This window comes from Xyrauchen texanus, chromosome 26 (genome assembly GCF_025860055.1).
Source record: "Xyrauchen texanus isolate HMW12.3.18 chromosome 26, RBS_HiC_50CHRs, whole genome shotgun sequence".
In the NCBI taxonomy this organism is placed as follows: domain Eukaryota; kingdom Metazoa; phylum Chordata; class Actinopteri; order Cypriniformes; family Catostomidae; genus Xyrauchen; species Xyrauchen texanus.
Genome location: NC_068301.1, coordinates 40,821,802 through 40,845,931, shown reverse-complemented (window position 1 = coordinate 40,845,931; position 24,130 = coordinate 40,821,802). Strand labels below are relative to the sequence as shown.

Here is a 24,130-nt window from a genome sequence, read left to right as displayed (position 1 = left end):
GAAAAGGGAAAAACATCCAGTATGCGGCAGTCCTGTGGGCGAAAATGCCTTGTTGATGCTAGAGGTCAGAGGAGAATGGGCCGACTGATTCAAGCTGATAGAAGAGCAACTTTGCCTGAAATAACCACTCGTTACAACCGAGGTATGCAGCAAAGCATTTGTGAAGCCACAACACGCACAACCTTGAAGCGGATGGGCTACAACAGCAGAAGACCCCACCGGGTACCACTCATCTCTACTACAAATAGGAAAAAGAGGCTACAATTTGCAAGAGCTCACCAAAATTGGACAGTTGAAGACTGAAAAAATGTTGCCTGGTCTGATGAGTCTCGATTTCCGTTGAGACATTCAGATGGTAGAGTCAGAATTTGGCGTAAACAGAATGAGAACATGGATCCATCATGCCTTGTTACCACTGTGCAGGCTGGTGGTGGTGGTGGTGTAATGGTGTGGGGGCCCCTTAGTGCCAATTGGGCATCGTTAAATGCCACGGCCTGAGCATTGTTTCTGACCATGTCCATCCCTTTATGGCCACCATGTACCCATCCTCTGATGGCTACTTCCAGCAGGATAATGCACCATGTCACAAAGCTCGAATCATTTCAAATTGGTTTCTTGAACATGACAATGAGTTCACTGTACTAAAATGGCCCCCACAGTCACCAGATCTCAACCATCTTTGGGATGTGGTGGAACGGGAGTTTACCAATGGAACAAAACTGCATTCTGCAGTCTGCAAAATAAAAAGTTACCAATGGAACAAAACATGGTATAAGTTCTATTGTATATAATGGAAAAAAGATGATACAGCTAGAGGGCGCAGCTTGATTACATAATGCTGACTGAAGCGCTGACTGAACCCCTGAATGCAGTCTATTTTTAAACTGTCAAGGTTTAGTAAGACCATCAATCTTAAATCCAGTCAGTCGTGCAGCCTTAATGGATACAATACTGTGACAGGTATCTTGCTCTCATTTTATGAGGAAGCGGGAGCCGGCTAAACAATCCATGCAGCCTTTTATTGACAGCAATTTTCAGTGTAACACAAAGTATTGGCTTTTCAGCAATAACATGCATTCACAACATGAACTCGGCTGCATGCGTCTCTATCCCCTCTGGCAGTCTGGACACCATTTCTATCCCCCTCCAGCTCTCACTGAAACACAGAACAGCTGCTAGAGATAATTTCCCACAGGTGTCAATCCTTACCGTTCTCCTTCTCCCGGTCTCGCTCTCCACAGACGTTGCTCGACCACGGCCACTTAGAACCAGACCTAGCTGTCACTCTTTGGGAACATCACCACTAGGCTGGCGCAGTCACTGTGGGATTTTTCTATTACTAACATATCTAGCATGGCCTTTAATTCTTAAAGTAAATATATATTATGCGCAGCTCCACAGCGTTTGTGAATTGCACTGCTCTGTTTGCACATACACTCGTGGCTATTTTTAGCCTTCTCGCATTGCGCAATATTTGTGCGCTACTCACGAACATCTCAGATGTAGATGCTCAATAGTTCAGTTCATTTATAATATGCATTTAGAATGGCACCAGATGTCCATTTTACCAGAATTTGAAGAAGCAGTGAAATAAACTACTGTGAACTTGCCTACAATCAGACACTTTCTGGACACCCTGGGGAGTTAAGAATGTCAAAATAAAAGCATGAGGGTTTAAAAAGTGCACGATTTAAATATATTACTGTTGTATTTAAAATTAAAAGTCAATAATAATTATATTAATAACAATTTATTATTATTATTATTATTGTTGTTGTTGTCATCATTAGCATTTGTTTACAATTTATAACAATATTTCAATTGAATGGGTTCCAAAAAATAACTGTATGAATGAAAAGTAGACTGATGTCTTACAACTAAATTGAACAAAAAAGAGATCTGAATCCTTTAAAGTCCAGATGCCATTAGGAGTGGTGGTGGTGGCTACATAGTGGCACATAATGGTTAATCAGAAGGTCGCTGGTTCGATCCCCACAGCCACCACCATTGTGTCCTTGAGCTAGGCACTTAACTCCAGGTTGCTCCAGGGGAATCGTCCCTTTAGTAAGTAAGTCGCTTTGAATAAAAGCATCTGCCAAATGCATAAATGTAAATTATTGTTAATTTTGCTTCTACAGTAACCAGTATACTATAATAATAAAGTGTTTCTTAATAAGCTATATATTTATATGAAATAATGTGTAGTTAGAGCTTTGTGTTTCTTTTCATATTAACTCTTTCCCCGCCAGCGTTTTTAAAAAAAGTTGCCAGCCACCGCCAGGGTTTTTGACGATTTTCGCTAAACTTTAATGGCCCGCAGAATATTTTCTTCCATGAATATATGAAGATGCTATATATCAAAATAAAATGCTTTTAGGCAAAAAAAAACGATTTTATTTTATCTTCATTTGTTCTTTTTTTATTGCCACTTGAACAGAGGTAGGTTTTGTCAAAAACAACATTTCGGACAAAAAGCTGAGAAAAAGGCATTTTTATCAAACAAGTGCTTTAGTATTAGTATGGTGTTCCACTTCACGTTTGAGACGATCGCAGTCTGTTTCTTTGATCAAAGAGTTGCGTACTCTTTCAAAACATGCGCGCGGGTCTTCCTTACCGTATACCACCTAAAACACGGATACCCGGAAAATTTTGTGTTTGGCGGGGAAGCGTTTTTTCATAAAACCCGGAAAATTCTGTGTTTGGCGGGGAAAGAGTTAAAGAGAGCACCCAATTACTTCCATACAATAATGTGCGCGCGGGTCTTCCTTACCGTATACCACCTAAAACACGGATACCCGGAAAATTTTGTGTTTGGCGGGGAAGCGTTTTTTCATAAAACCCGGAAAATTCTGTGTTTGGCGGGGAAAGAGTTAAAGAGAGCACCCAATTACTTCCATACAATAATGTAAAGATATTCCTAACTGATTATGCACAAAAACACGCCAGCTGTTAGAGATAATTTCCCACAGGTGTCAATCATTACCGTTCTCCTTTTCCCTTCCTCGCTCTCCACAGACGTCACTTGTCCAAGCCTACATTACTACATACCAATGCCAAAGTTCGATGGTTTCAAAGCATTTTATCATGTATAGGTAGTGCCGATTTTACAACCGTCACATCTGTAACAAAAAAGTTTCCTCTGTAATGTGAGAACAAGAAGGCTTATATGGAATTTACAACAGTCTCACCTATATCTCAGAGGGGGTACTTTTCAAAATTTGTATCTAGTTTTATTCAGATGGAATGATTTTAAAATTATAAAGGGCTTTACATTAAACATTGTCATGTGTAAATATAATATAATAAAATAATCATTCAGTAAAAAAATACTTGTCCAGAGAGAGAAAAATAAATTTTTTCAATTGTGGTGTAAATATTATTTATTCAGAAGCAATATTTTCTTCAGTATTCTCAATTAGTTACTTTTATATGGTTGTTCTTGACAAATAACTTTAATAAATACTTAAATGTGTAGTAGAAAGAATAGTTTACCCAAACATTTTTATTCTGTCATGATTATCCAACCTCATGTTGTTCCAAGACCATAGATGAGAGACATTTAAATGGAACACAGAAGGAGATGTTAGGCAGAAAGTTTGTCTCAGTCACTATTCACTTTGATTAATCTTTTTCCCATACAATTAAAGTGAATGGTGACTGAGACAAACATTTTGCCTAACATCTCCTTTTGTGGTTCATGGATGAAAGAAAGTAATATTGGTTTGCAAAACATTAGGTAATTTTACATTTTGGGTCAGCTGTTCCTTTTAAGAGTTCAAATCAGTTCTCACTAGATTAAAGTTGACAAAATGCACTGAAAATTAATAGATGGAATCCTGAAAGAGGGGACCTTGCTGCTAAATCAGTTATGATGGAAAATAGACAATAATATGTTGGCTATTAAAGATAGTTAATAGGATATTTTAAATATGTATATTATTAATATATTATTTATATTACGTAAAGCGGTATATAGGCCTACTTGGATCATTAAAATTGACTCATTCACATGACAGAGCGTAGGATGAAGATGAGAGACGTAACGTTTTTTTTTAAGGATGATGAAGCATTTCTCTTAATTTCTCTCCAGCTGTGGCTCAGGTAGCTTTACACTAGCATTTTTTGCTTTTTCTGCCTTTGTTGTCAAAGGTGCTGTAATATGAGCCACATAATGTGATGAAGCCAAATAAACTGCTCCAATGTCATGTGTTCGCACTATCTAGTCAGCTATAAATATATAATAACAGGAGAGATAGTTTAATCATGTCCCTCATTTGCAGAGATTTGGTATAACATCATATGCATGTCAAAATAACAGGTAAAACAGTAGTTCAGCTAATATGCAACAGGGTTTCTCACTGCATGCTAACACTAAACTCGATATGTGTTCACTGTGCTGCGTGCGAGAGAGAGAGAGAGGACTCCGAAGCGCAGATTCTAATATTATGATATAAAGACAACATTTTTGATTTAATGTGTACATCAATGTGGTTTAGTTTATAAATTCTCAACTATTGTACATGTTAACATGAATAAATGTGTGCAGGAATTTCCTTCGTTATGAACATGATACTTTCAGGAATGATTTTAAATGTGCACCATACCTGCACATTCTGAAATGTTCACATAGAGAGAGATTATTTTTGCAGCACACCCTGTTGACAAGTGATTGAATTTGTGAAACAAATTTGTTAAAGCTGCACTACGTAACTTTGTGCTCTCTAGCAACATCTGTGGTTGAAATTAAAAATTGCAAGCCATTTGCGGAAGAATAATTTACGTTCATCATGTTTTGACACTAATCTTCTGGTGGATGAATCTCATGATTTTAGTTTACCTTGACATCTGTGTGTGTGTGTGTGTGATCATGACTGGAAGATATTCAGAGCCGAGTCATAACGTGCTATTTTAATGTTGATAATATTATGTTATACGATTAAACATTTAAAAATGAAATATTACCAAGATAAACAACATTCTTTTTATGTATTTTAACAACATTCTTTTTTTATGTATTTTGAAACAATTTACACTTTTCTGACACTACACTCAAAGCGCTTTTACATAGAGAAATATGTATAAATAAATAAATAAATAAATATATATTCAATCCCAAGTGACTTAAAACACACTATAAAAGAGCCACTTGTGTGTACACATCACAAGTGATCCTGTGAGGGACACATTAGACCAACATGAGAGCTGCGTTCGCTGACTGGGCCACACCCATGCCGGAGCAGGTCTCATGTGGACAGACTGCCCTCACTGTGAGGATATGAGTCTCAAGACACTCTGCTCTAGGTTCGCACTCGTTCTGTCGGACGATACCACCCCCTGTGCCCTCCCAACCGCTTTCTCTATGTTAAGTCTAGAGCAAAGGTTTTCAATTGGTGAGGCGGCACGCAGGTTCGTACGGTCATGAAAATCCTGTAAATGTCATGGAATTTAGAAATGGTGTTTTCCAGGCCTGGAAAAGTCATGGAAAAACAAGTTAACACAATGTTTTGGAATAGTCATGTAATTTTCTAAAAAACTTTTTTCAGCAGTACAAGTGTGCTAATAAATCTTCAAGTTTGGTGCGATCGTGGAGATATGTGAATAAGCGCTACTCTAGGTGCGTGCACACTGCAGCAACTCAATACCATTAATTTTCAATGCGAGCACAGCAACTTCCGGCGACACGAGCTGTCGCGACCGTTGGCGCTAGATGTGGGTGTGTCCAGCGACGCGACAGAGTTGAGAAAAGTTCAACTTTGGAGCGACTAACGGAAGTGACAGCCAATAGGAGAGACGACGGGAGAGCTCACGTGATCCTTCTCTCTCTCAGCTCCTGCAGTAACGGAAAGATGGATGAAAGGCTAATTCTTGCTGTTAGAAATTTTCCAGTGCTCTATGATATGTCTCTTCCCACGTACAAGGAAATTTTTAAGAAAAATACTGCGTGGAAAGGTGTATCTGAGATCGCGGGGATTTTATGGACCCAGACAGACCGGCATTTGCATTTTCGCCGCAGATAAACAGCCGTTCTGGCAAACAGCACGCCTGGTTTCTCATTCATCTTTGATATAAAGCATTCAAATGCATTGCTGCGTAAACTGAGTACATTGTGAATATGCGTAGCTACAGTGGGTACGGAAAGTATTCAGACCCCCTTACATTTTTCACTCTTTGTTATATTGCAGCCATTTGCTAAAATCATTTACGTTCATCTTTTTTCCTCATTATTGTACACATAGCACCCCATATTGACAGAAAAACACAGAATTGTTGACATTTTTGCACATTTATTAAAAAAGAAAAACTGAAATATCACATGGTCCTAAGTATTCTGACCCTTTGCTGTGACACTCATATATTTAACTCAGGTGCTGTCCATTTCTTCTGATCATCCTTGAGATGGTTCTACACCTTCAATTGAGTCCAGCTGTGTTTGATTATACTGATTGGACTTGATTAGGAAAGCCACACACCTGTCTATATAAGACCTTACAGCTCACAGTGCATGTCAGAGCAAATGAGAATCATGAGGTCAAAGGAACTGCCTGAAGAGTTCAGAGACAGAATTGTGGCAAGGCACAGATCTGGCCAAGGTTACAAAATTTCTGCTGCCCTTAAGGTTCATAAGAGCACAGTGGCCTCCATAATCCTTAAATGGAAGACGTTTGGGACGACCAGAACCCTTCCTAGAGCTGGCCGTCCGGCCAAACTGAGCTATCGGGGGAGAAGAGCCTTGGTGAGAGAGGTAAAGAAGAACCCAAAGATCACTGTGGCTGAGCTCCAGAGATGCAGTCGGGAGATGGGAGAAAGTTGTAGTAAGTCAACCATCACTGCAGCCATCCACCAGTCGGGGCTTTATGGCAGAGTGGCCCGACGGAAGCCTCTCCTCAGTGCAAGACACATGAAAGCCCACATGGAGCAAAACACCTGAAGGACTCCAAGATGGTGATAAATAAGATTCTCTGGTCTGATGAGACCAAGATAGAACTTTTTGGCCTTAATTCTAAGCGGTATGTGTGGAGAAGACCAGGCACTGCTCATCACCTGTCCAATACAGTCTCAACAGTGAAGCATGGTGGTGGCGTTTTTTCAGCTGCAGGGACAGGACGACTGGTTGCAATCGAGGGAAAGATGAATGCGGCCAAGTACAGGGATATCCTGGACGAAAACCTTCTCCAGAGTGCTCTGGACCTCAGACTGGGCCGAAGGTTCACCTTCCAACAAGACAATGATCCTAAGCACACCGCTAAAATAACGAAGGAGTGGCTTCACAACAACTCCGTGACTGTTCTTGAATGGCCCAGCCAGAGCCCTGACTTAAACCCAATTGAGCATCTCTGGAGAGACCTGAAAATGGCTGTCCACCAACGTTTACATCCAACCTGACAGAACTGGAGAGGATCTGCAAGGAGGAATGGCAGAGGATACCCAAATCCAGATGTGAAAAACTTGTTGCATCTTTCCCAAAAAGACTCATGGCTGTATTAGATCAAAAGGGTGCTTCTACTAAATACTGAACAAAGGGTCTGAATACTTAGGACCATGTGATATTTCAGTTTTTCTTTTTTAATAAATGTGCAAAAATTTCAACAATTCTGTGTTTTTCTGTCAATATGGGGTGCTATGTGTACAATAATGAGGAAAAAAGATGAACGTAAATGATTTTAGCAAATGGCTGCAATATAACAAAGAGTGAAAAATGTAAGGGGGTCTGAATACTTTCCGTACCCACTGTAGCTACGCAGAGAATTTCTCAATGTAATGTGCGGGTATACATTCCGTTTCGTGATGCGGCTCCCTCGCTTCAACAGCATTCTATCCTCCATGTTAAAGTGCAGGACACTCTCATTCTGCGCTCAGAGTTAGTAAATCTCCTTGTGAGAGCTGCAATAGGGGTTACAGAGAGAATATCACAGCCCTTCTTTTCTCATCAAAACGCAGAAAGACTGGTTATAAACCATATCTTAGTGTACTTATTTACTTTGGATCAGGCCATTTTTGAGAATTTGCCTTGCTTCCCCATTTCACACATTATGCACAACCGCTTCCCAGTGGCGAGCGGCACGCTATCACAATTGGTGACAAATTTAAAGTGCCCGCTGTACCGTTAGATGAATGCATTCATGGGCATCTCTGATTGGATGGTAAAAATTATCGAACATGGTTATTTGATCCAAATCACACGCAGACCGCTTTGCTTCAACAGCATTTTTGCCCACAGGACTGGTTTGGGTCAATAGAAAGTACACATACTTTCATATCCGAATCATATGCTTCACAGACTGTTCTTAAGATTTGCGTTCAGGAGAACAAAATATCAGTTCAAAGTCCACCCCTTTGGATTTTCTCTGGCCCCTCACACATTCACAAAAATGTGTCAATGCGGTGCTCGCCCCTTTGAAGATGAACGCTGTGCACATTCTGAATTACCTCGATGATTGGACATTACTGGCCCAATTAGAGGCTCTGCTATTCGAGCACAGAGACTTGATAATTCACTATTTGAACAGCCTAGGTCTCAATGTCAATTGGGCGAAAAGGACACTTTCTCCCAGCCATCAAATCTCCTTTTTGTGGGTTCGACTCGACTCACAAGTTTAAGACCATTCATCAGTGCATCGCAATTCCAGTGTGCGTTACTTTGACTCGCTGTTGTCTGGCTCCTCTAGCACCATGGACAGCTCCAAACCTTTATCAGCAGGGTGTTATGCTGGGTCAGGTTTTCCGATGGAAAGTGGTAACCACGGATGCGTTTTGCACGTATGGTCCCTGAACAGCAAACAAGCCTGCATTGGCTTAGTCTGTAATGAACACCATTTTGCGGATTGGTGCTCTTCACGCAGCAAAGATCCAGCGAATTGCTCCATAATGGAGATCCTTACATCAAGAGCTGTTGGATGCAGGTCTTACTCCATCAATGCTTAAGGTTTTTGTAGAGACCATCTTAGCATTTCATGCCCTAGAGGCTGGCTCCTCTATAGACCGACATGATCTGATCAAAAAGTTTCTTAAGGGAGTGAGGTGCTCGAACCCCCCTCACCCTGCTACGGTTCCATCATGGGACTTAAATCTGGTGCTGAGGGAGCTCATGATGGGTTCTTGTCTTTGTCAGAAAATTCTGAAGAAATTGTGATTTAGTGCCCGCTTAAATAGGACAGGTGTGTGCCTAAAAGGGCGGGCTCAAACACCATTGCCGTTATGATACAAGGGCAACTGGGTTGTGGAAAAGGAATTTCCCAAAGTGTTTCACTGCAATGTCTCGTTTCCTTAATCTCAGGAAACCGAGATTACATGTGTATCCTGAGACGTTTATTGCGCTAACACCGGCAAAATTAACCGCTTTAAAACAGGGTAAATACCTCGTTCAAACACATTGTAGCTGGGGGGAGGGCGGGGCCGGGTTGTGATTATACACACCCGGACCCTTATCAGGCTAATTAAGCCTCCGAGAGGGATAAAGGCCGATGGCAGACGGTGGTGTGACGAGGAGAGAGAGATCGTTTACGGACATGTATATCGTGTGTGTTTGTATTTTGTTTAAGTTTAACACTAAAATATTATTTATATTGCCAAGCCGGTTCTCGCGGCCTCCTTTCCATTGAACTATGTTACACTGGTGCCGAAGCCCGGGAAGGAGGAGGGATGCCCGCCGCGGAGTCCTCGACATTGCCGTCCAGCCAGGGGAGCGCCGCTGCCATCTACCGGGGGGAGGGAGTAGACCGCCCGGACGCACCGTCCATGAGGCGAGTAGGGAAGTGTCTTCCCGACCGCCTGGAGTGGTAGGGCCGCTTCCAGGGGCGGAGGAGTGTCCCCACGAGTCGCCGAGAACGCGGAGGGGCATTCTGACCGCCGGGGGTCGCGAGTTTGACTCTGGTCCGCCCGGGGAGAAGTGGCTGTCGTCCGCCTGAGAGGGTGGAGAAGTGAACGAGGACCATGCGACAGTGTATCGGAGAACCGGCGAGTAGGTTTTTTTTTCCTCTCTCTCTCACTGCTGCTCTGCGTTGGCCTTTTCCCTCGTTTCAATTTTACAACATTTTTTGAGGGTACTACACTTTTACAGGAAGTACCCCCCATTTTAATTATTTCTGTTTTCCTCCCTTTGTCCCCTCCCTCGTCCAGGTAGATGGGGACGACCCGGGCTTAAAGCACGCCCTCCCCCAGGGAAAGAGGGGGGCGGGGGTGTACGTCAGGCCAGGGGCTTATTTCCTTAGAATTAAGGAAAGTACCCTGGGATGCATTATACAATGGGTCGTACTTCAATTAAAATGTGTTCGTCAGGAGCTGGTTAGATATGCAATGTAAAGTTAAGAAACCATGCAAACACACCTTATTTAGATTTGACATGGAATAGTTTGCTGTGGACAGGATATTAAGTTTTGGAAGGCAGAGTTTTCATATCACAGTGATGTTTTTGCCCTGTGTCTACTTAAAAGTGAAATAATTTGTGAAAATCTAGTGGTGAAATGCTGACACCACTCCATCTTAAGTGTAATTATAGCCATCTGGCTAGTGTCTAGGATCAACCTTCCCAATCCCCTCCCCCTCTCTTCCAAAAACACTCGAAGACTTACAAAACATATATTATCGGTAGGATGCTTTTAAAATGAAAAATATAAAAGACAAATTATTGGTGGAAACAATAGATTACGAACAATTTACTGCTTTTGCCTCTGTATGAAATCCATAAAAAGTAACTAATCTGATTTAAGAGTATTTTAAAATGTAATTTAATCTAATTACAAGTACTTGAGTTTTGTAATAATCCACAGTACTATATGTAACCCGTTACATGTCTTGTGCTATATTTTCTTTTGAAATTATATTGTAGATTTTTGTGATGAACAGACAGACATTTAAGTGATTATTCACTGTAAATCTATGTCATGTTTTGTACTTGATCATTATTCTGGTAAGATTTTTTAGGACTCATTAAAATCATGAAATAACATTCACAACCTATTTTTGTTTTGTAATTTATGTGAAGCAGTGTTCAATGGGTAACACATGAAAATTAGGACTTTATCCATCGGCAATTGATTGTTCCATACCAAATGTTTCAGTCTATTGTGGGGGACTACTCCCCTCCTGAAACACAGACAGCACCCATTGGTTGAAACTTAATCAGCTATAGTCAGCTTTTGGTCAAGTTATAGACTTTTGTTTTATTAAAGAGTCAATTTAGATTTGATGTTTACTTTAATATTCAGCAGTTGATTTAGAACAGCATTTGTAAACAATGGTCATGTTTCTGTATCTTTGTGTGTCAGATATCAACGAGCTGAACCTTCCAAAGACCTGTGAGATTGTTTTTCCTGACCAGGATGATCTGCTCATCTTTAAACTAATCATCTCACCAGACGAGGTTTGATTTCAGTATATATTTTTCCTCATTCATGCATTCATTCATTCCTCTACAGTGAGTAATAGTTAACTTCCAAACAACATGATTTACGATAATACAAGAAATGAATTGAAGGCTCGGGTATACTTAGTATTTCTGCATTCTGGGTTGTCTCACATGGTCGAGGGCTCAGTTTTTCAAAGTATACTTTTCTGACCACAGCAGTTTGAATTATGAAAGATTGACAGATGTTTTGAAACATGGTGCTCATACGCAACATTCTAAGAAAAATAGCGAGGCGCAATGGTCAAAGTTGTCTGTTTAGCATGGGTTTTCATAGAAAAAGTATAAAACAACAGTGCCCAGCAAACACAATTGCATTGAGTTTTTTTTTTTTGATTTTGTGAAAACATTTACGGCAGATGTTATGTTCTTTTTAATATTATAAATATGTATTTTCACAACATTGCAGAAATGTTATTATATCACGTCCTCAAATGTCCTTGCAATGTTTCAGAAACCTACTTGCAACATTCAACCTGGTTTTTCACATGCTGTCATTAAAATATTTTTGTTAATTGTTTTTATCATGTTATCTTCCAAAGCAAAGAGTTTATATAACAACAAAATAAATGGTTCTTAGACTTAAGTAGTGTCTTTTTATAATAATTTTCAGAATTTAAATTGTCCTAGGCTACATCAGCATATTTAATTATGTTAAACGCCAAACACATTTTCTTACTCGTATTTATTTAGCCTTTAAGGAATAGTTCACGCAAAATGTTTTATTTAGTCATTCTTTAATCACCCCAGTGTTGTTTATTTATTTATTAGTTTTTTTTTAACAGGGACAATGCAGAAACATTGCTACAATTTCAAGCAATCGATACTTCTAGCCAAGGGCTAATTTGCAGCCCCAGTCCCTGGTTAGGCTTTTTTAACAACACTAAAACTATAATCACACAAAAAAACTTAGCAAAAAGTTAAAAATATAACAATAATAAAAGAAAGCTGAGACTGTGCATGACCATCAGTGTTCACAAACCTGCTTTTGTTTGAACCACTTTTTAAGAGTTATTTGAAAAATCTTCAGCCCTTTTTGCATTTTCAGTTCTGCTGGTAGGCTGTTCCAAAGCAGTGTACCTTAAACTGAAAATTTGGATTGGGCAAATTTAGTTTTTCTTCTCGGTACTGTGCAATTCTGATAAGTTGTACCTCTTGTAGTGATCACCTTACTACTCTGTTTTGATATTAATTGGCATATGATATCTGGAGCAAGATTATTTACACATTAAAAAAAAAACATTTTAATGAGAGACAAATTTATAAAATGTTCAAAGCTAATGTATGTATTACTTAGCTGCTTTTTGGGATATGTACGGTCTAATCATGTAAAAACAGTTCAAGTTTGTTCTGATCGTTCTACACAGCCTCTTTACATGCACATCAAATTTCAATTGAGAATCTAAAATAACACCTAAATATTTAAAATCATTAACTGTCTCTATTGCCTTTTGATTGAACTTAGTTATAAAAACCAGTAATTTCCTTCCTTCTAATTGAATAACGCATTGAGATTTTAGATTATTTTTGAACAATTCAAGGTCAAACAGTTGTTTTGCAGCCACTGTGACACACCAGTCATTTCATTTGTTAATATACACTCACCTAAAGGATTATTAGGAACACCATACTAATACTGTGTTTGACCCCCTTTCGCCTTCAGAACTGCCTTAATTATACGTGGCATTGATTCAACAAGGTGCTGAAAGCATTCTTTAGAAATGTTGGCCCATATTGATAGGATAGCATCTTGCAGTTGATGGAGATTTGTGGGATGCACATCCAGGGCACGAAGCTCCCGTTCCACCACATCCCAAAGATGCTCTATTGGGTTGAGATCTGGTGACTGTGGGGGCCATTTTAGTACAGTGAACTCATTGTCATGTTCAAGAAACCAATTTGAAATGATTCGAGCTTTATGACATGGTGCATTATCCTGCTGGAAGTAGCCATCAGAGGATGGGTACATGGTGGCCATAAAGGGATGGACATGGTCAGAAACAATGCTCAGGTAGGCCGTGGCATTTAAACGATGCCCAATTGGCACTAAGGGGCCTAAAGTGTGCCAAGAAAACATCCCCCACACCATTACACCACTAACACCAGCCTGCACAGTGGTAACAAGGCATGATGGATCCATGTTCTCATTCTGTTTACGCCAAATTCTGACTCTACCGTCTGAATGTCTCAACAGAAATCGAGACTCATCAGACCAGGCAACATTTTTCCAGTCTTCAACTGTCCAATTTTGGTGAGCTCTTGCAAATTGTAGCCTCTTTTTCCTATTTGTAGTGGAGATGAGTGGTATCCGGTGGGGTCTTCTGCTGTTGTAGCCCATCCGCCTCAAGGTTGTGCGTGTTGTGGCTTCACAAATGCTTTGCTGTATACCTCGGTTGTAACGAGTGGTTATTTCAGGCAAAGTTGCTCTTCTATCAGCTTGAATCAGTCAGCCCATTCTCCTCTGACCTCTAGCATCAACAAGGCATTTTCGCCCACAGGACTGCCGCATACTGGATGTTTTTCCCTTTTCACACCATTCTTTGTAAACCCTAGAAATGGTTGTGCGTGAAAATCCCAGTAACTGAGCAGATTGTGAAATACTCAGACCGGCCCGTCTGGCACCAAAAACCATGCCACGCTCAAAATTGCTTAAATCACCTTTCTTTCCCATTCTGACATTCAGTTTGGAGTTCAGGAGATTGTCTTGACCAGGACCCCACCCCTAATGCATTGAAGCAACTGCCATGTGATTGGTTGATTTAGATAATTGCATTAATGAGAAATTGAACAGGTGTTCCTAATAATCCTTTAGGTGAGTGTATCTGCAGCTAAGCGTGGAGTCTGTGCTGATACATAAATGACTGTGTCATCTGCGTATAACTGACTTTTAGTTTCCTTACAACAATTTGGCAAGTCATTGACATATAAGGAAAAACAACAGTGGACCTAAAATTGACCCTTGAGGGAGACCCATCTCAATGTTTCGTAAAGATGATCTTGAATTATTTGTTAAAACCCCTGTTCACTTTCTTACTTTTTGTTAAAACCAAGGGGAATTTTGTGCTCAGTGATATCATACAATGGCAGTTTATAGAGACCACCTCTTCAACAGTGGTGGAAAGAGTACTGATTTTTTATTATTAAGTAAAAGTACTGCTATTCAAGAAATAATTCCCTTGAGAAGTACTGAGAAATATCATGAATCAAGTAAGAGTAAATAACTAGTTTGCCAAAAAACAAACTAATTACGTTATAATGTTACAAGTTACTTTATGAAAATTATACTATATATAGTATATATTCTTTCATTTTTAGAACACAAAGACTTTTTTGTTCTTGAAAGAAATGGGTGCTTCCTTTCACCAAGGATGCACAAAGGAAGTGGCATTTATTCAATATTATCTTTACCACATACTGTGTCACCTATTCCTTATGATAGCATTCTAAAGTTCTAATTTGGTACTCAAGAAAATGTTCTTATTATTAGAACAATTAAAAATGGTTTAGCTACCATGTGGAAATCACAATACGGTGGGATTTTTCTCCATTTCCTAAGGTATTGAGTTCTTAAAAGTTGCTTTACCTTTGCATGTCAAATTTTGGATTTAAAAATAGGCAAAAAGGAATTTCCTGAGTCTCCTAAAATTATATTTTCTCCTAGAGTCTGTTGTTTTAGAGAGATGAAGTCTATTCCATGCAATGCTGTTTTGAATAAATAATCTCTAACCAGTATAGAAAGGGAAGTGGATGGCCTAGATGCACAACAAAAAGACAAGTAAATCACAGTCTCTAGTTTGAGAAACAGACTCCTCACAGGTCCTAAACTAGCAGCTTCTAAATACCTAAGACCTGCATTGCTGCAAGAGCAGATTTTATTCTTGGACAAATAGGACATTTTAAGAATTAATTTTTTTTATTCATTAAAAATAGCCATTTGTGACATTCTATATGTCTCAAATTGTCTCTAAACTACATAATGTGCAATGTGACAAACACATTCCTATTTCAGGTTTATTCTCATTCACATATGTCCAAGTATTGTGGCTATTAAGTTAACATACTGTATAAAACTAACATAATGCAATATCATAGAAGAGGAACTTTATCCTATATGATGTTGCAGCAATTATCCAGATATGGAATGAGATTATTAAGCAAACTGTTATCAACTCCTACATGCCAACTGAATGAAATAAGGCAAAGATAAAAATGTCTTGCAGTGTTTAGTGAGAGATATGATTGATTCAAACACAAAAAGTGGTTGTTCTGCGATGATGAGCCCAAGCTCCATGGGTCCATTTCCACCTGGTGGCTTTCAGAAAACAATGCAAGATGGACACATGTATTTGGCATTTGACATTATTCTAAACAGTTTTGAAACAATATGGGTAAATCAAAGAGGACTATTTTAAAGTCTGTTGTTAGAGCCACACTTTCTGCTCCCAGGTGGTGGCACTATGACTGTGACCCAAAATAGTCACATCCATGTGATTACCCCCAAGAATAAACAGACACCTCAATTTTGATCTAAATCACACATTACAAACAGAAGATATGAGACACGTCCTGTTTCCCATTTTTCACTATTAATTTAATGCCTCACCATGGCAACACCATTCGATATATCACAAATCTGGTCACAATTTAGTATTTTTAATGTCTTGGCATAATGTTATCTAAATGTGGTGACAGTCTCATGAATCCCCAAAGAGGATAATTTCAAAGATCAGAGACTGCAATATTAAAAAAAAAAAAAAAAACGGCCAACATCCTGCTGGGCGAGGCTAATAATTATGAAAGTTGTCCGGCTTGATGAGAACTATATATATGTATCAGTTTTGGTGACTTGGTGAAAATTGGATGCTACAGAGGCCGTCTTACATGCCCATTTTAAAGGGGCACAACAATGGGCTACATGCCCATATGTGAACTTTTGTCCAACCCTAATGGCCAACAACTCTGATGTGAGTGTGTGCAAAGTTTCATGAAATTTCAAGCATGCCAAGTGCCACAAAAACACCCAAATATAGGAAGAAATGAATAATAACAATTAATGCATTGCCATACTTCCAGCTGCCAGTTGGTGGCGCTATGACCGTGACCCATAGTAGCCACATCCATGTGATCAGCCCCATTACCAAACATACTGCTGAATCTATTGAAATGTAGATTCATTTCAATAGATTCAGCCATGCTTCGCCATGGCAACACCGTTCAAAATATAAAAAATCTGTTCGCAATTTTGCATCTACAATATCTTAGCATGATGTTGCACAAATTTGGTGCTAGTCACATGAATCCCCTAGGAGGAGGATTTAAACGTTAAGAACCTGCGATTTTCAGAAAATTGTAAATTGCTTACTTCCTTTTGGGCAAGCTAATAACTGTAATTATGAAAGTTGTTCGGCTTGATGAGAACAATACATAGTTGAAGTCAGAACTTTACATACACTTAGGTGTATGTAAAGTCATTAAACCTAATTTTTTACCACTACACAGATTTCATATTAGCAAACTATAGTTTTAGCCAACACATTCTCACACCCCAACTCGTCACATACGGATGCTAGGGCAGGACCCCTTGGCGTCGCTTTGGTGTCATTTTACGACGCGTCCGGTTTTGAAACATAAAAAACCAGTTGGAGGGCCATTGTAGCGCATTCCTTTTGATTTTTATTGATTGCGGTCTCGACTCTCGACCCTGGGTGAGAATGTGTTGCAACAGCAAGTCGTCTTTTTTTCCAACAATTGTTTACAGACAGGTTGTTTCACTTTTAATTGACAATCACAATTCCAGTGTGTCAGAAGTTTACATAAGTTAACTGTGCCTGTAAGCAGCTTGAAAATTCCAAGCCTTTAGGCAATTAGCCAATTAGCTTCTGATAGGCTAATTGACTAATTTGAGTCAATTAGAGGTGTATTTGTGAAATCTGTTTTAAGGCCTACCTTCAAACTTTGTGCCTCTTTGCTTGACATCATGGGGAAATCAAAAGAAATCACCTCAGAAAAAAAATTGTTGACCTCCACAGGTCTTGTTCATCCTTGGGAGCAATTTCCTAATGCCTGAAGGTACCACATTCATCTGTAAAAACAATAGTACGCAAGTATAAACATGGGACCACACAGCCATCATACCATTCAGGAAGGAGATGCATTCTGTCTCTAGAGATGGTGGGCCATTTGAGTGTGACTCAAAAACAAATGCTTTTTTTAATATCAGAAAGTTCATCAGTGTTCACATACTTTGTATCAAATTAAATTTAAAAACTCAACTTTAATCTACTGCAGTCAATTTTGCATTTAGAATATTTCAGTGAAAACATATTTTAAATTGTTAAGAGTGAATTTTAAAACATGCGACATGTGAGCGACAGTTTCACATTCTCTGCATAAAGCATGCATTTCATTAGGCTCATTTGAGGTGGGCCTCACCGGTGATCACCGACAGGTGCATGCTGGTTAGAAATCTGTCCAACTTGTCGTGATATCATGACCACGTATGTCAAAAATACTCCTGCGAGAGCAAGGCAGCTGCAGGGGTAGCAGGCAGGTGGCATAGAAATATAATGCCCATCACATATCCCATAGAGAGATTGCACTGTCATAGTTTTGGGAATATTCACATATAATTTATACACCAAAAAACATCTTCCCTTATCACGGCTGCTAATGGTTCCAGGGCAAGACAGAACAAGGGCAACCCTGCCTGGTGCCCCTATCCAGATTAGAATAATCTGAAATTAATCCATTTGTTTGTACCTCTGCTTCCAGGTGTCTATAAAGTAACTTAATCCATCCAATATAAGTATTCCCGAACACATATATTTCCAAAATCATAAAAAGATAATCCCATTCTACCATATCAAACACCTTTTCGGCATCAAGTGAGATGGCAGCAACCGGAGTTTGATCATTCACCACTGACCAATTGATATTGATGAAACGCCTCATGTTATCAGAAAAGCTGCTGAATAAACCCCACCTGATCTATACGTATTAGAGATGTCAATAATTTACTCATTCGATTAGCCAGGATTTTTGACACTATTTTAATGGATCAGCGAAATTGGATGCGGAAGCTTCCATTCTTTAATGATTTCATATAAACTTATAGAAAAAGTGGAGCTAATTCTGTAGCTTAAGATCTAAAAAGATTCAGCTGCAAAGTCATCTGGCCCCGGAGCCTTGCCTGCAGGCAAGGCCTTAATTACTTCGCCAAACTTCTCCAAGGTTATCTCTGTACCAAAATAATTTTCTTGCTCAGTCATCAGTTTAGGAAGCTCTAATGGCTCCACAAAGTTTCTAATATCTTCATCACTAGACGAAGATGTGGAACTATAAAGATCAAGATAGAATTCTTTAGAATCATTATTAATATCAATGGCCAAGGTAAAAATTTCACCACCAGCAGATTTGGTAGAAAAACACTCTCTCTGCTTTATATATCTAGCCAAAAGCTTCACTGCTTTGTCCCCCAACTCAAAGTATAACTGTCTTTCCCTGAATAGCCAAAACTCCACTTTTCTCAGACAACAGTTGGCGCTTCAGCTCTGCCTCGGCACTTTTAATATTCCTTTCCAAATCCATGAGTTCTCTTGCTTTGGACTTTTTGATGAATGAGGCATAATGATCCGACCACTAAGAACCACTAAGTAAGCCACGCCCACAGAGGATACTACGTACTAGTTGGTCTCTATATAAACATTAATTTCAACCTTAAACATTTGTTGGATTTCAAGATTTTGCAAAAGGGATATATTAAAACGTCAACTATATTATTATTTTTTCTCCATATGTGGCAACACCTCACCAGGGCATAATCTGAGACTAAAATGTTTCCAATTGAGCAATCCAAACAGATGAAATGAGGGACTTTATATATATATAAACAAAATCTATTCTAGAATAGTTCTTATGGACTGATTAAAAAAAATGTATAGTTCCTACCAGATGGGTTGAAAAGTCTCCAAATATATGTAATACCAAGATTTTTTACACATCCTGTAAGCACCCTATAGCAACATTGACGCTTTGTCAATTTTGCTCTAGGGGGCTTACACTTTTGCTTCACTATGATCAAAGACTGAGTCCATCAAAAGATTAAAGTCTCCTCCCAATATTATATCATGAGGGGTGCCAGTGACTTGCAATATCCCCACAAGATCTATAAAAAGCCCTGATCCTCAATGTTAGTGTAGAGCGGAGGGGGGCGGGGCGGGGCCGGGTCGGAATATCGCGCCCGGTCCCCAATCGGCTTGATGAGGCGCGCGAGGGATAAAGGTGGCCGGTGACGATTGTTCGAGAGAGAGAGAATTACGGGCATGTCCGTCATGTGTGTTTGTTTATGTGTTTTTGAGTTTAAGTTTCTTATTAAATTATTATTTATGTTGACAAGCCGGTTCTCGTCGCCTCCTTGCCCATCCTTTAACTGTTTTACATTGGATCCGAAACCAGGGAAGGAGGAGGGATGCGCGTCGCAGAGTCCTCGACACTGCCGTCCACCCTGGGGAGCGCCCGACCGCCCAGATGCGGGGAACGGCCGTCGTCCGCGGGGCAAGTGGGGACGGGATACCCCGACTGCCTGGAGCGAGGGAGCCGCTGCCGGGGGCGGAGGAGTGCCCTGCCGTCCCCAGAGACGCGGAGGGGTCGAGGGAGACCGCCATCCGCGAGGGGAGGAGAGAAGAAACTCTCCGACCGCCCGGAGCGGTACGGCCGCTGCAAGGGGCGGAGGAGTGTCCCCATTTGCTGCCAGGAAAGCGGAGGCGCGTTCTGCCCGCTGGGGGTCGAAGGTTTCACTTCGGTTCGCCCGGGGTTGGAGCGGCTGTCGTCCGCCTGAGTGTGGAGGAGTGTTCGAGGACCACGCGACGGTACATCAGAGAACCGGTGAGTGAGCTTTTTCTCTCTCTCCTCTCTCTCCCTTTCGCACCGTGTTGGCCTTTTCCCTCGCCTATTTTGCTTGTTGTTTTCCCTCCTGTCTCCTCCCAGGGCGAGGAAGGCAGGGATGACCACGCGGGACGCGAGATACACCCCGCCCCAGGGATGGGGGGGGTGTACGTCATGCCGGTGGCACCCCGGCCTGAGATAACGCTGGGAGGAATGTGGAGCGGAGGGGGGCGGGGCCGGGTCGGAATATCACGCGCCCGGTTCCCAATCGGCCTGATGAGGCGCGCGAGGGATAAAGGTGGCTGGTGACGATTGTTCGAGAGAGAGAATTACGGGCATGTCCGTCATGTGTGTTTGTTTATGTGTTTTTGAGTTTAAGTTTCTTATTAAATTATTATTTATGTTGACAAGCCGGTTCTCGCCTCCTCCTTGCCCGTCCTTTAACTATTTTACAGTTAGGTTCATAAATATTAGCCAAAATCCATCTGAATTTCTGCTAAAACGATAATGACTCTTTCTAATTTATATTTGAATTGAAGATGCTTACTTATCAATGTAATGACTCCCCTGCTCTTACATGAGCCAGCACTAAAGAAAACATGTGCACCCCATATCTTCCCAAATTTTTCAGCTTCCTGCGGGCAAAAATGCATTTCTTGCATTTTCTAACACTATATCATATTCTTAAGTTTATTAGACAATAAATGCTGTTGGACTCAAGATGGCGCCTAGTATGGCTGCTGTGTTGCGAGCTCCGACACAACACTGCAGTTTATTGTTTGTTTTGTTAACATTTTTTATTTATTTTTTCTTGGACGTTGTCTGCCTTATTGTATATGACAGACAAACGCTTTTGGACATTGGTTCTGCAATTACACACCGAAAACCGGACTTCAAATTCCTCAATGCTGACCCGCTGTTTACAATCACTCCAGCGGAGCCCTTTGTCTGGGCTGCTCGGCTGCGGAAACACAGAAGGAAAAGGGGAAAAAGAGCCGGCGTTCTCACCAGAGTAAGACGTCTCGCAAATCGACTCCCGCTACCCAGTATTCTACTGGCAAACGTTCAGTCTCTGGACAACAAGCTCTGAGAGCGGGGATCTCTTTCCATCGAGAGATGAGGGATTGCTGCGTTATCTGCCTTACAGAAACCTGGATGTCTGCGGAGATTCCAGACTCCAGACATCGAACTCGCTGATTTCTCCGTGCACCAAGCGGACAGAGCGATAGACCTCAAGTAAAAGCAGAGGTGGTGGTGTATCTTTTATGATCAACAAATCATGGTGTGATCAGAGCAACGTACATTTTATCAAGTCTTTCTGCTCTCCTGATCTGGAATATCTCATGCTTCTGTGTCGACCATTCTGGCTACCGAGGGAATTCACAGCTGTCATTATCACAGCTGTATACATCACCCCACAAGCCGACACAGACGGGCACTGGGAGTATAAGTGAGCAGGAAACCGCGCACCCAGAGGCCACGTTCATTGTTACCGGAGACTTTAACAAAGCCAATTTTAAAACAATCGCACCAAAATACAACCAACACATCAGCTTCAACACACGAGGGGACCGGGTGTTGGACCATTGCTATTCTCCTTCCCGGGATGGCTAGAAATCCCTCCCACCATTTGGCAAATCAGACCACTCTTCCGTTCTGCTTCTGCCCGCTTACAGGCAGAAACTGAAACTGGAAGCACCCACCCTCAGCCGTCTGTGTCGGCTTGTGGGGGGATGTATACAGCTGTGAATGGATCCAGTGTTGGTCGGACCAATCAGACTCTATGCTACAAGACTGATTTGATCAGGAAGTGCGTAGAGGATGTTTTGCCAAACCAAAACAATACGGATCTACCCCAACCAGAAACCATGGGTTAACGGCGGACCTCCGCTTTTAATTCCGGGAACGCAGAGAACCATAAACAAGCCAGTTATGCCCTCTGTAACTCTATCAGTGCAGCCAAATTCCAGTACAGGCACAAAATTGAAGGACAGTTCAACACCACCGACTCTAGAAGTATGTGGCATGGAATTAACATCATCATGGACTACAAAGGGAATAAAAACTCTGCCGTGAACACCGCTGCCTCTCTCCTGGATGAGCTTAATACATTTTATGCCCATTTCGAGGACAACACCACCCTCGTGACGCTACAGAGGTTGGTTCACTCTCCGTCTCTGTTGCGGATGTAACCCGATCCTTCCGACGGGTGAACATCCGTAAAGCTGCGGGTCCAGACGGCATTCCGGACCGCGTCATCAGAGCGTGCGTGAACCAAATGGCTGGTGTTTTTAACTGACATTTTCAACCTGTCCCTCTCCCTGTCTGTAGTCATGCTTCAAAACGTCAACCATTGTGCCTGTACCGAAACAAGCCAAAATCACTTGCCTAAATGACTGGCGTCCTGTTGCTCTGACTCCCATCATCAGCAAATGCTTTGAGAGGTTAATCAGAGATCACATCTGCTCTGTGCTGCCCACCTCTCTGGACCCATTGCAGTTTGCCTACCGCAACAACCGCTCCACTGATGATGCCATTGCATCTACAATACACACTGCTCTCTCCCACCTGGAAAAAAGGAATACATATGTGAGAATGCTGTTTGTAGACTACAGCTCAGCATTCAACACCATAGTGCCCTCCAAGCTTGAAGAGAAACTCCGGGCTCTGGGCTTAAACAGCTCGCTGTGCAGCTACCTGTCAGGCAGACATCAGGTGGATAGAATGGGCAGCAACATCTCATCACTGACCCTCAACACTGGAGCCCCGCAGGGCTGTGTTCTCAGCCCACTCCTGTGTTCCCTAAACACACGTCTGTGTGGCAACACATAGCTCCAATGCCATCATTAAGTTTGCGGAAGATATGACGGTGGTAGGTCTGATCACTGACAATGATGAAACAGCCTACAGAGAGGAGGTGCGCACTAACACGCTGGTGTCAGGAGCACAACCTCTCCCTTCATGTCAGTAAGACCAAGGAGCTTGTAGTGGACTTCAGGAGGAAAGACAGAGAACACAGCCCCATCACCATTAATGGAGCACCGGTGGAGAGAGTCAGCAGTTTCAATTTCCTCGGTGTCCACATTACTGAGGAACTCCACACAGTCTGTCCACACTGAGGCCATGGTGAAGAAGGCTCACCAGCGCCTCTTCTTCCTGAGACTGCTGAGGAAGTTGGGAATGAATCAACACATCCTCACATGGTTCTAAACCAGTACTGTAGAGAGCATCCGGACTTGCTGCATCACCGCCTGGTATGGCAATAGCACAGCCCACAACTGCAAAAACCTGCAAAGGGTGGTGCGAACTGCCAGACACATCATCGGAGGTGAGCTTCCCTCCCTCCAGGACATATATAACAGGCGGTGTGTAAAAAAAGCTCGGAGGATCATCAGAGACTCCAGCCACCCGAGTCATGGGCTGTTCTCACTGCTACCATCAGGCAGGCAGAAGACAGCTTCTTCCCCCAAGCAGTCAGACTGTTGAACACTTGATCTGTCAGGATCAATAATTAGCACTGCACTTTATTCATCTATAATCTCTCACTGGACTGTCAACATATTCTCCTCAATTTACTACTTCATATATATATATATATATATATATATATATATATATATATATATATATATATTTCATATACTCCTTACTTATTGTATTGTATATTGTGTATTCTATATTGTGTGTATTGTTTACTGTACATTGTATATAATTATTGTGTTGTGTATGTGTACATTTGATATGTAAATTGTGTTGTGTAAGTATGTTGTTTACTGTAATTGGTATATGTCTTGTCACTGTCATGACTGCTATGTTGCTCGGAACTGCACACAAGAATTTCACCTA

General features: G+C 41.2%; 1 protein-coding gene across 1 annotated transcript in view; it reads left to right on the top strand.

Annotated features, from left to right (window-relative positions):
• Window positions 1-24,130, top strand: part of LOC127620352 (NEDD8-conjugating enzyme Ubc12-like) — an 87,673-nt gene that overhangs the window by 17,864 nt on the left and 45,679 nt on the right. The window contains exon 2 of the mRNA XM_052093562.1: window positions 11,265-11,359. Coding sequence (XP_051949522.1) covers window positions 11,265-11,359 — 95 coding nt within the window. The remainder of the gene's footprint in view (window positions 1-11,264; window positions 11,360-24,130) is intronic.